The sequence below is a fragment of the Coregonus lavaretus genome (assembly GCF_964263955.1).
Source record: "Coregonus lavaretus genome assembly, chromosome: 4".
Lineage (NCBI taxonomy): Eukaryota > Metazoa > Chordata > Actinopteri > Salmoniformes > Salmonidae > Coregonus > Coregonus lavaretus.
The window spans coordinates 71944706-71958447 of NC_139991.1; the positions used below are offsets into that span (position 1 = coordinate 71944706).

General features: G+C 41.4%; 1 protein-coding gene across 3 annotated transcripts in view; it reads left to right on the forward strand.

Annotated features, from left to right (window-relative positions):
• Positions 1-260: 260 nt before the first annotated feature.
• The window catches only part of wrn (WRN RecQ like helicase), a 60540-nt gene continuing 47058 nt past the window's right edge, over positions 261-13742 (forward strand). The window contains exons 1-10 of one of the 3 annotated variants that reach the window (XM_084160878.1): positions 261-408; positions 980-1056; positions 1816-1937; positions 2354-2499; positions 4281-4429; positions 4767-4916; positions 5033-5075; positions 10085-10187; positions 11587-11968; positions 12699-12779. In XM_084160878.1, the coding sequence (XP_084017004.1) occupies positions 988-1056; positions 1816-1937; positions 2354-2499; positions 4281-4429; positions 4767-4916; positions 5033-5075; positions 10085-10187; positions 11587-11968; positions 12699-12779 (1245 nt within the window). In that variant the 5' untranslated portion in view covers positions 261-408; positions 980-987. The other 2 variants (XM_084160879.1, XM_084160880.1) reach the window with 2 other exon arrangements.

Genomic DNA, 13742 nt, shown 5'->3' on the forward strand with positions numbered 1-13742 from the left:
TATTTATCAGGTTAGATATTTTTTTTACTGAAAGCCGGAACTGTTTAATGATCATGAATTAAGCTTGTTAAAACGCTCAGAAAAGGGTTATGATATGATGACTGATATATGACTGCGATTTTGTTTCACAAGTGCAGCTAATGTAGGATCATATTATTATTATTCGTTGGCGACTGTAACCAAAATAGTAATAAAAATAGGTGCTCTAGCCTTAACGTTACGTAGTTGCAACTCATCTTCCAAAACAGTACGTGGCAGCAACTCTCGAGTATATTGAATAAAAAAATTCAACAAATCAAAAAGAAGAAGAAGACGGCGGGAGTTGTTAGCATGTTTGGCAGCTAACGTTAACTACTAGCTAGCTAGGTATGGACGTGAACCATCTCTGGAGTTAACTAACCACCGTGAGTGAGTATGGAAACACATGAAAGTAGACAACAATAGCAAGCTGACGTTAGCTATCTAGCTAATGTATCCAACATAGCACATGACGAGTAAACAGTCAAGCAAGCCAACTACGCCGATTGTCTGCGTTGAATTCAGCAAACTAGCACGGATTCTGGACACAATAACCCTTGATGTGAGATTAGCGACGTTAGCCAGCTAACAAATTGCCAGTTGTTGGATTAACAATGGAAAGTTGGAAATAACTGCTATGACAGGCACCAGCGCATGCTCATGTGTGTTAGCCAATGCTCAACAATTTCAGGCTGAAATGCTAATGTTAGCCTATAATAAAGATGGAAATACGACACTATCCATGACAACAGTAGTCATAGTAAAGCGATTTATTTTACACCAGCAACATCTTTTGCTATTTATTTACCTTGCAAAGGAATACAATCTGATTTGAAGCTGTATTTGCAAAAGAGGAAAATGTTGGAAACAAGGAAGGACTCATGCCACAGTGTTGTCTTCTACACTGTAACGTTAGATGCTGTAACGATTATTAACTTATAAAACACTTTCCCTCTGACAGATTCAAACATGACTGACAGGAATTTACCTGAGTGGATGTCGAAGATAGAAACTACTGAAAAAGATGCACTTAAACAGGTATTGAAGTTGAGTAAACAGTACTCACATTTATGGTCCAAGATAGTGAACAAAAAACTTGTATGGTTAGTAACCCAGAAGTAGTGCCTTGTTCCTGGTTCTTTAACATATGGTAATATCACAGGCACAGTGTGTAGACTTCACCAGTAGGACAGGTCTACTGGCCTCTAAATGCCTGCCAACAGCTGTCTGAGGTTGGCTATCAAGGTGTGGTTAATTTTCAATTCAGTGAGGCTCTCTAATTTGCTTACGTTTACCTATCCACCTGAGCTGTGCAGGGTCATATGCAAATAAAACCATTGCACTGTTTCTCTCAACCCATTTCAATATTCAGTTGTATTAGTGCATGTGATATTTTCCTTTTGACCACCACTGTTAATTGATTATAGTCGGAATATTTTATCAATACTGTCTGAGTTTAATTCAACCGGTTTAATAATACACTATGTGTTGCAGTATAGAGGTCTATGAGACGAGTCCTGGATCATGCTGTCGCTCTTCTAACATTTGCATAGGTGATGTATGTACTGGAAATGTAAATTTCTGTACAAGGAGCAAGAATACATGTGCACAATGATGGACAATAGTGAATGGCCTTTTATTTGCATATTTCCTTCGACACAGAGTAAACCCAATATGCCCAGTTCTGTGGAAAAACACAAGGCTGATAATAAAATGTTCTCTCCCATGTGCAGAAAATGGCTGGTAATATAGTCTCTCTGTGGGGGTAATAAGTAAGACCATTTTTTTTCTCAACAGGTTCAAACAGGACTCTATAAAAGAAATGTCATAGAAGATGACCTTCATTATCTAGAGTTCACTGGCACAGTCATATTCAGCCAGGAGAGAAATGACTGCTCGTTTCTGTCTGAGGAGTTAAGGTAATCAAGACTATCACCAGTCTGAGTCTAATAGTACATTCAGTGTACATGTAATAAAACAGAGATTGTGCAGTCAATCAAGTCAGTTGTACAGTGGTAAGCAGGCCTAGCATGTGGAGTCATGGGTTAAGCGTGCTGTGGCTTTATTCACCACTTTGAGTAGTCGCTTACCTGTTTCCTAAGAACGCATTACGTCGCTGAAGGCATATCTATAATCTGGAACTCGCTGTCGGTTCGTCTGGATTGTAAAACGTGTTCACCGCTGTAAAATAAATGTCTGAATCAAAATTTTGGGGCAAATAACATCGCAAAGGTGTACCAACCACATTGTATGTTAATTATAGTTGGACTAATTAAGTTTACTTGGATTTTGCACCGCATTTACACCTCAATCCCTCTCTTGTTTTTTTCCGTAGGTCTAGCCTTTCACCTGGCTCTGCTGTGGGGTTTGACATAGAATGGCCTCCTTCCTTCACCAAAGGCCAGAAGAAGAAAGTTGCCTTGGTCCAGCTGTGTGCTTCTGAGGAGAAGTGTTACCTTTTTCACCTCTCCTCCATGTCAAGTAAAGTTCACAGGGGAAATGTCTCTGACATTGACTTATTGTATGAATAATTTTCTGCTTATAATTTCTATTATGTTGTTGCTGCCTATACAGTGAGGGGAAAAAAGTATTTGATCCCCTGCTGATTTTGTACGTTTGCCCACTGACAAAGAAATGATCACTCTATAATTTTAATGGTAGGTTTATTTGAACAGTGAGAGACAGAATAACAACAAAAAAATCCAGAAAAACGCATGTCAAAAAATGTATGAATTGATTTGCATTTTAATGAGGGAAATGAGTATTTGACCCCCCCTCAATCAGAAAGATTTCTGGCTACCAGGTGTCTTTTATACAGGTAACGAGCTGAGATTAGGAGCGCACTCTTAAAGGGAGTGCTCCTAATCTCAGTTTGTTACCTGTATAAAAGACACCTGTCCACAGAAGCAATCAATCAATCAGATTCCAAACTCTCCACCATGGCCATGACCAAAGAGCTCTCCAAGGATGTCAGGGACAAGATTGTAGACCTACACAAGGCTGGAATGGGCTACAAGACAATCGCCAAGCAGCTTGGTGAGAAGGTGACAACAGTTGGTGCGATTATTCGCAAATGGAAGAAACACAAAAGAACTGTCAATCACCCTCGGCCTGTGGCTCCATGCAAGATCTCACCTCGTGGAGTTGCAATGATCATGAGAACGGTGAGGAATCTGCCCAGAACTACACGGGAGGATCTTGTCAATGATCTCAAGGCAGCTGGGACCATAGTCACCAAGAAAACAATTGGTAACACACTATGCCGTGAAGGACTGAAATCCTGCAGCGCCCGCAAGGTCCCCCTGCTCAAGAAAGCACATATACATGCCCGTCTGAAGTTTGCCAATGAACATCTGAATAATTCAGAGGAGAACTGGGTGAAAGTGTTGTGGTCAGATGAGACCAAAATGGAGCTCTTTGGCATCAACTCAACTCGCCGTGTTTGGAGGAGGAGGAATGCTGCCTATGACCCCAAGAACACCATCCCCACCGTCAAACATGGAGGTGGAAACATTATGCTTTGGGGGTATTTTTCTGCTAAGGGGACAGGACAACTTCACCACATCAAAGGGATGATGGACAGGGCCATGTATCGTCAAATCTTGGGTGAGAACCTCCTTCCCTCAGCCAGGGCATTGAAAATGGGTCGTGGATGGGTATTCCAGCATGACAATGACCCAAAACACACGGCCAAGGCAACAAAGGAGTGGCTCAAGAAGAAGCACATTAAGGTCCTGGAGTGGCCTAGCTAGTCTCCAGACCTTAATCCCATAGAAAATCTGTGGAGGGAGCTGAAGGTTCGAGTTGCCAAACGTCAGCCTCGAAACCTTAATGACTTGGAGAAGATCTGCAAAGAGGAGTGGGACAAAATCCCTCCTGAGATGTGTGCAAACCTGGTGGCCACTACATGAAACGTCTGACCTCTGTGATTGCCAACAAGGGTTTTGCCACTAAGTACTAAGTCATGTTTTGCAGAGGGGTCAAATACTTATTTCTCTCATTAAAATGCAAATCAATTTATAACATTTTTGACATGCGTTTTTCTGGATTTTTTTGTTGTTATTCTGTTCTCACTGTTCAAATAAACCTACCATTAAAATTATAGACTGATCATGTCTTTGTCAGTGAGCAAACGTACAAAATCAGCAGGGGATCAAATACTTTTTTCCCTCACTGTAGTTTATCTGTATTATACCTGTTCTAACACATTTAGACCTGTTCTGCAATGGTTTTCTGTATAGCATATCTCTGACTTCTTGCAGGATTTCCAACTGGCTTGAAGATATTTTTGGAGGATGAGAGAATCCGAAAAGTTGGCGTGGGCATCGAAGGAGACATGTGGAAGCTACTCTCGGACTTTGATGTCAAACTGAAGAATTTCGTGGAGCTTGGAGATTTGGCTAATAAAAGAGTAAGAATTGAATCACAGAATTGTACCCTCATTTTACAGCCATTACACAACTACCATTACACAACTACCATTACACAAATACCAATGTGTTTACTCATGGGCCAATGTATCAAACGCTTCCACTTGTTGATGTGTAACCATATACTCAAGTCCCAAAAAAGATGTCCAGTTAAAAAGGTATCGTTCCAACTACTGCAAAAATACCGGCCTCCTCGAATATGTCACCCAAAACGCATCTGCTAACATGCTATGAGGAATAGCAGAAGGACTGTTTGATTTCTATAATGCTACATACATTATTATTTCCTCACTGACTAGAATTCCCTGTGATTTCCAGCTGCGATGCGGTGAGAGGTGGAGTCTAGATGGGCTCGTCAAGCACCTGTTCAAGAAGAGGCTCTTCAAACAGAAGAATGTGCGCTGTAGCAATTGGGATGACTTTGAACTCTCCCAGGAGCAGAAAAGATACGCGGCCACAGATGCTTATGTGAGTGGGAAAAACCTACTGTATCATTTTGTGTCATTGGAAGAATAGAGAACTGTTTTTGTGGGAGAGATTCTGTATTTGTTTATCAGCCATGTTTTATTTTTTGTCTTGCCTAGGCTGGCCTGATCATTCATAACAAACTGAATACTATGGACCCTGGTGAGTATTGTGTATGTTTTTTGATGTGTCATACGTGCATTCTGTTTCTCAAATCCCAGTTATTTTATTGGTTTCCTTCATTAAAACCCCCCCAAGGTCGATGTCCACGCCCCCGCTGAAATCTAATTCGCGTAATAAAAAAATCCCCATAAAAATCTGTCAGTTTAAGATTGAGGCTCAATCCACCGGTTCTGCCTATGTCGCACTTCCGCATCTGTGGCGAAAGGTGACAGAGCCTGAGCGGTGTTTATCAGACCATGAGACATCCCGAAAATCGGTCTTCTCACAAAATCGTCTGTAGCGTCCGAATGGTTTGGCCTTCAAACTATTATGACCCCTTTGTGGAAATATGAGACTCTCACAAACTCTCCATTATGCTCTACGACCTCCACAAGTGTCAGGAGACAGCTTCTGTCTGTAGCATCCGTACCGTTTGGGCTACCTCTCTGTCCAAAGGCGAGACTCTCACGAACATGTACATGTCGGTTGTTTTGCCGTAGGACGTCAACAGGCCTCAAAACACTCGTCTGAAGGTCCCCCGGTACCAGTTGAAAAAATGAATGGAAGTACAGTGCATTCGGAAAGTATTCAGACCCCTTGACTTTTTCCACATTTTGTTATGTTACAGCCTTATTCTAAAATTGATTAAATAAAAAATTTCCCTCATCAATCTACACACAATACCCCATAATGACAAAGCGAAAACAGGTTTTTTGACATTTTTGCAAATGTATAAAAAAAAAAAAAAACATAACTTAAGTACCATAAGTATTCAGACCCTTTGCTATGAGACTCGAAATTGAGCTCAGGTGCATCCTGTTTCCATTGATCATCTTTGAGATGTTTCTACAACTTGATTGGAGTCCACCTGTGGTAAATTCAATTGATTGGACATGATTTGGAAAGGCACACACCTGTCTATATAAGGTCCCACAGTTGACAGTGCATGTCAGAGCAAAAACCAAGCCATGAGGTCGAAGGAATTGTCCGTAGAGCTCCGAGACAGGATTGTGTCGAGGCACAGATCTGGGGAAGGGTACCAAAAAATGTCTGCAGCATTGAAGGTCCCCAAGAACTCAGTGGCCTCCATCATTCTTAAATGGAATAAGTTTGGAACCACCAAGACTCCCTAGAGCTGGCCGCCTGGCCAAACTGAGCAATCAGGGCAGAAGGGCCTTGGTCAGAGTTCCTCTGTAGAGATGGGAGAACCTTCTAGAAGGACAACCATCTCTGCAGCACTCCACCAATCAGGCCTTTATGGTAGAGTGGCCAGACGGAAGCCGCTCCTCAGTAAAAGGCACATGACAGCCCACTTGGAGTTTGCCAAAAGGCACCTAAAGGACTCTCAGACCATAAGAAGTCTGATGAAACCAAGATTGAACTCTTTGGCCTGAATGCCAAGCGTCACGTCTGGAGGAAACCTGGCACCATTCCCTACGGTGAAGCATGGTGGTGGCAGCATCATGCTGTGGGGATGTTTTTCAGCGGCAGGGAGAGTAGTCAGGATCGAGGGGAAAGAGTGTTGGAAGTTGTTTAGTGGACTATGAGGTAAAACTGAGTTAATCATCAACATATAGTTAACATTCTTTGTGGCTAACTGAATTGGGTCATTTCACTGTGTGTGTGGGTAAATGAGGGAATCTGACTTAGGGTCAGATTGCTCGCTTTTACTTAAATCCATGGCTGTCTTATCTTATCAGGGACTGAAACTAGCTTGTGGCCTTTTTTCTCTCCTCACACAAAGTGATAAAGAACAGAGTTTAACCTAACCATGAGTGTTTTTGCAAGATAAGGGATTGATTGATTGAGTGTGAACTGAATGAAAGTCGAATGTAGCCGCCACCATAGACAAAGGGAGTGGGCGGAGCAATAAAAGAGCGGGAAACTGAGGAGGGAGGGATTTAAAGCTATGGTGTGTGGAGGACACTATATAAGATGGAGGGAGAGAAGAAGAGGGGGCGAATCTGCAGATTGGCCTGGCTTTGTTGACATTATAATAAAGTCATTCTCAATCCCACAAACACTCTGGAAGGACTGATTTGTAATAAAGTATAGTGGTTATTTTCCACAACAAGAGTAACGGAGCACCATCCCTACAGTGAAGCATGGTGGTGGCAGCATCATGCTGTGGGGATGTTTTCCAGCAGCAGTGACTGGGAGACTAGTAAGGATCGAGGGAAAAATGAACGGAGCAAAGTACAGAGAGATCCTTGATGAAAACCTGCTCCAGAGCGCTCAGGACCTCAGACTGGGGCGAAGGTTCACCTTCCAACAGTACAACGACCCTAAGCACACAGCCAAGACAACGCAGGAGTGGCTTCGGGACAAGTCTCTGTATGTCCTTGAGTGGCCCAGCCAGAGCCCGGACTTGAACCCGATCTAACATCTTTGCCGAGACCTGAAAATAGCTGTGCAGTGACACTCCCCATCCAACCTGACAGAGCTTGAGAGAATCTGCAGAAATTAATGGGAGAAACTCCCCAAATACAGGTGTGCCAAGCTTGTAGTGTCTTACCCAAGAAGACTCAAGGCTGTAATTGCTGCCAAAGGTGCTTCAACAAAGTACTGAGTAAAGAGTTTGAATACTTATGTAAATGTGATATTTACGTTTTTTATTTTTTATATTTGCTAAAATTTCTAAACCTATTTTTGCTTAATGGGGTAATGAGGGGAAAAAACAATTCAATCAATTTCATAATAAGGCTGTAACGTAACAACATTTTGAAAAAGTCAAAGAGTCTGAATATTTTACTAATGCACTGTATATATGGAGACTGTTTTAATGCCATCAATATGGGGTTAAATACATGTGAAATAAAACAATTAAAAATCCTGATCTGTGACCGACCAGCTCGATACGGTCTTATGTAGCAACATTTGAAATGGTGTTTTTTACATTGGATAAAAGTAGAGACTCAGCGCTAGAAAATGGTATATCATACACTACAGTTGAGGAATAATCGGAAAGTAATTCTGAATGTTTTGGTACACCTACTGGAGAGCTCTTTGTCTACACCAATTCTGCATTGTTCACACCCTCTTAAGCCTTAGCCCCACCCATCTCTTAAAGGATTCCCATGCGAGGCCATGTGCTAAACAGTGAGTACGGTAGTGTACAACCAAAGATTAAGACTAAAGGCTGGTTTATACTACTTCTATCGACATGTCTGGAGACAGTTGTCGCAGTGACATCATGAGCATTCTATTGTCGTCCAACATCAAACTTGTCGTTATGGAAAAGTATAAACACAAAAACGACAGGCTGCATGACATCAGCAGCCTGGTGGTCCAAAATAGCATAACTGGTGTATTTTAACACCAATAAACCCATCCGTTTAAAAATGAATTTAGTATATGTCAATCTAGCAAACCAGGCAACTAAAAGCAACTTACTAAACAATGTTTTGGTTAGTTTCTAGCTTGTTAGCTAGCTAGCTAATGTTAAATTAGCTGGCTAGCCAGTTCAAATAATGACCATCATATATAGCTGACAACGTCTTAACTTTAGCTAATTCCTATTCATTATTACAGGAAAATAAACGTACAACAAGATCACTATTTACAAGTTAATGGCGAGCTAATTACAGAAAATAGTTTACAATTGTGAGTGTGACAAAATAAAAGCAGGGCATTCTACCGGAGAATTTTAGAACGGACACTTTCTCGTTGGCCTAACATTATATCCTAATTTGACTTTGGTGCAGGTCATGTTGTTCTTCACATTACCGTCTCTGGTAAACACACACTATATTAAATAACCTCAACGTTTATTTGTCACATGCACAGGCTACATAAAGTGTAAACAGTACACTGAAAGTCTTACTTGCATAGTGGAGTCTCTCTTTTGTTTAGGCATGTAGCTAACTAAACAATTAACCATAATCCCAACTCGTAACGTTACTACCCTGCATTAATCTACAGGTAGCTAAAGCTAACAAACTAGCTAGGTTCAATGTTAGCTAGCTAGCTAACATTGGGCTATAACTAGCAATGCAAATGGCTCTGAGATACGAATATTATTACTACATAGATCATACATGTAACGTTAGCTAGCCAGCCAGCTAACGTTAGCTAGCTAGCTAACAGTACGCCTTAACTTACAATGAAAATGAATATCTGGAAATGTAGCAAGACTCTCTTACCCGTGTCCAATTTGTAAGTCGCTCTGGATAAGAGCATCTGCTAAATGATGTAAATGTACATGGATGAACGCTTCTCCCTCTCTGTCACGGATGCAATGGTTGCCCATAGTTTGAAGATATAATCCGGACACTGGTGTTTTGTACAACAGCCTTCTCTTTTCGACTCCCTCCACATTTGCAATCAAACACCTGAATTTTGTCCATCTCCTTAGCTATCATACTCTGCTTCCACCGGGCATTCCACTGATTTCAAAACTCGGTCCTCCAGAAATTGGAGTGCCTTAGCAACACTTGTGCAGTTCTTCGTGATATCTTTCAAAAAATATGCTTTGGAAAGGATTACCTACACATACTAAGCAGCTCATGTTCTAGCGTGCTACATGGCAGACCAATCCAAACTCATCTCTCGGCATGTCCAGCCCATCCATTATCTCAGCCAGTCATGGCTAGCTGGAAGGTTCCTGTCTTTTTCCGTGGCTAAACCAACTAGGCTAATAATTTAACAATTGTATTCGTATTTACAGATGGCATACAAGTTTGTTATTAAGGCACATGAAAGCTCACACGTTCAAATGCCTCTCCTGTGAAGTAGTGACGCGCAACATATGCCTAGTTTCCTGAAATGAGTCACATCTTTCTTATCTCTCAGATATAGGAGAGACACTTCAGAACAAACTTCCTTTTGATTTTTGGGGGGGACTGTATGTTGTTCCATGTAGTGAATAAGCTAATAGCAGTAAGGCCTAAAATTATTTATCAAATAATAATTTGATAGCTAAAAGAAATCCCCCCCCCACCCCGCTTAGACTCTGATGGGTTAATAGTGGAATCTTTAAACAAAATATGTCTCTTTGTGCTCTAATACAGGAGTGAATTCTCGGTCTGGCCTTAAGGACAAGCTGTCTCAAATGGCCAATGAAATTGAGGAATTAGCTGGCAGCATCCCAGAAGAAGTCAATGACATCCAGAGGTCCAGTATACAGACGTTACTATTCCAACATCAAGATTGTTCTTCACTCATTTGTCTGATTCATAAGTACAGTACAGACGAGCTGTGTTCGAATACCCATACTAACATACTGTATGCTACATACTTAATGAGTATATACTACATACTATATACTATTAGTTCATTTTAGTATACTGTAAACGAGCGGTATCGTTTCAGTTGTGCGTGGTAGAGCTTCGCCTGTCTACCGGAAGTTGATGCTGTTGCTATGCAATCTCTTGCTAGCTTGTTAGCATAATAAATTACTAGCTAAACGTTTTACGATTTCGGGTGTGTTCGTAAATTCAATCTGGAGTGCCAGAGTGCGCTCTGGGCGTTCGTAAATCCAGAGCGTTTCGCTCTCGGAGTGTTCAGCACGCACACTGGACGCTCTGGCCGAGGAGTAGGGTTGATCCGAGTGTTCAACTGCAGTCAAGCACCCAAGCTAACTGGCTAACGTTGGCTAGCTACTTCCAGACACAAATGAGAGAACCCCTCACTCTGACCATTGTACTCGCGCTAGCAGAGCTGGTTATCCAGAGCGTTGGTGACTGTAACTGTGCTGCTGGCAACAATTTTAATTATGCTTTTTTTGCAGACGTTTACTGACACCGGCCATATTCAACGGGTGTTGAGCGTTCGTAAATTCATCAGTTATTCTGCGCTAGAGTGCTCTGAAATCGGAGTAGATAGCCAGAATTAACAATGTCTATTGAAACGCACAACGACTATACCTCTTAGCTAAGAATGATGTGAATAATCAAGTCAATAAACGTTGGGTAGTTAGTTAGATAGCAGATAGTTAATATGCTGCCTGGCAAGTTTGATGTATTGGTAGCCAACTAACGTCAGGTACGTTAACTAGCTGACATACCGGTACATACTGCTGTAATGCTATGCGGTTCGTAAGGATAGCGTTGCTAACAAATTTTCAGCCAACATAATGTGTAACGTTACTTATTTGAAAAGTCATTACTTTATTACATTGCTCAACATTTCCTTAACATTTGTCATAATTAATAAAAGCAATGAATTTGTATGCGCTTTCGTCTGACTTTGGCTGCATATTTTCCGCCATTTTCTTCAAATCTGAAAATGTTGTGAAGCCACGCCCATTTTCAGAAGAATTGCATTATGGGCCCTAAAATCACAGAAATAGTGTCCACTGCATGTATACTTTGTATTTTGGCCAATTTACTACGACATCCGGGAACTTTTGGCATACTAACTATATCCATACTATGACCAATAAGCATACTATATACTCAATTCACGTCACAAATAGTATGGTTAGTGCGGTTAGTATGAGTATTCGAACACAGCTAAGGTCAGAAATGTAACCAGTCTCAAATTAATTTTTGATTTTATTTTGTCATTGTAGCGTTGCAACGCTAGTGGAGGACCTGTACGTTAGCCTCACTGCTCTGAGAGATTTGCTGTCGAAGAACAACACCTCAGCTTCTACCACAGCTCCAGAACTTTTGTCTCACGACCTCCCAGAGAACAAGACCCTCAGTCCTGACAGAACAGACACAACCAATGGAACACAGTTGGATCTGGGCTCACCCGGGGAAGATGAGGACCTCAATCACTCCAACATAGATCTTTTTAAGGTTCCTGAACCCATGGAAGAGGCCAGCAAACCCACAGACGATCAAAGAGACTGCATCATGTCCCTGCATATCTCAGAGTATGAGCTTCAAATGCTGGAGAGGCAAGCCAGGCAGGAGGATCTGGAGGAGCAGTCCACTTTGGAGTTCCAGGTGAAGAGTAAATCTATTTAGCCTGATCCCAGACCTGTTTGTGCTGTAATGCCAATTCCTATGGTCATCGTCACGCCAGGCTATATCCATTTGTATTTGTGTGGAGGATTCTACATTTCATGGCATTGTTTAGGAAACAAGCTAAGGATAGAGAGTCCTTTGTTGACCGCTTCTGTTCATTTTGCATTGTGCCACCTTCATGCAAATGTCATGAAAATTTGTCGGCAGCCATGTATTGTCCAGCTGATGTGGACTAGAACAACTAATATATTTAGCAGATGCTTTTATCCAAAGCGAGTTAGTCATGTGTGCATACATTTTACGTACGGGTGGTCCTTGGAATCGAACCCACTATCCTGGCATTGCAAGTAGGGCTGTGGTGATACAAGTATCGCAATATTTTTTCCATAGCAAAAATAAAACAACAAGCAGACAACTCTTTAATCCATTCATAATCTGCTGGTTGCAAAATATTGTGTGCTATAGCTTGGAAAATACATTTGACTGGATGACAACATAATGATGTTTGTTTCCAACATTAAGGATGTTTTCCTAAAGAAGTTAAATCTGCTTCATGTTTTGTTTCCTTGCCACGATACTAACAAGTATCACGATACAGGTATCGTTCCGGCACTAGTTGCAAGCGCCATGCTCTAACAATCGAGCTACAGTAGACATTATCTTCACCAATCTAACTAGATTCTTAATGCTTTGCTCTTTTGTCTTGAAGGAGAAAAATGCACTGGATGACTCTGCAGACCTTTTGTACGAAGTGGAGAGCGACGAGGAGCTGGAGAGCAAGATGCTACAGGTAATAGTCTGGATGTCAGTGAGAACGATGGATTTCCCCTCTTACGGTACATTATCCTTACAGATGTTATACAAACCTCTCACCAGTCAGTATGCCCATTCTCAATAAGCCAGTTTGACATATTCAAGCACCTTTGAGGTGTGGATTTCTCTCATCAACCTTCTCCTTATAGCAGGCCTGGGTCAAATATGTCAAAAATGTGAATTTGTTAGTTTGATTGTTATCAAATATGTAAAAAACGTGAGTTTGTTAGCTCGATTTTTATCAAATACAGTACCAGTCAAAAGTTTGGACACAGTTACTCATTCAAGGGTTTTTCTTTATTTGTACTATTTTCTACATTGTATAATAATAGTGAAGACATCAACACTATGAAATAACACACATTGAATCATGTAGTAACCAAAAAAAGTGTTAAACAAATCAAAATATATTTTATATTTGAGATTCTTCAAATAGCCACCCTTTGCCTTGATGACAGCTTTGCACACTCTTGGCATTCTCTCAACCAGCTTCACCTGGAATGCTTTTCCGACAGTCTTGAAGGAGGTCCCACATATGCTGAGCACTTGTTGGCTGCTTTTCCTTCACTCTGTGGTCCGACTCATCCCAAACCATCTCAATTGGTTTGAGGTCGGGGGATTGTGGAGGCCAGGTCATCTGATGCAGCACTCCATCACTCTCCTTTGTGGTAAAATAGCCCTTACACAGCCTGGAGGTGTGTTGGGTCATTGTCCTGTTGAAAAACAAATGATAGTCCCACTAAGCCCAAACCAGATGGGATGGCGTATCGCTGCAGAATGCTGTGGTAGCCATGCTGGTTAAATGTGTATTGAATTCTAAATAAATGACATACAGTGTCACCAGCAAAGCACCCCCACACCATAACACCTCCTCCTCCATGCTTTACAGTGGGAAATACACATGCGGAGATCATCCGTTCACCCACACTGCGTCTCACAA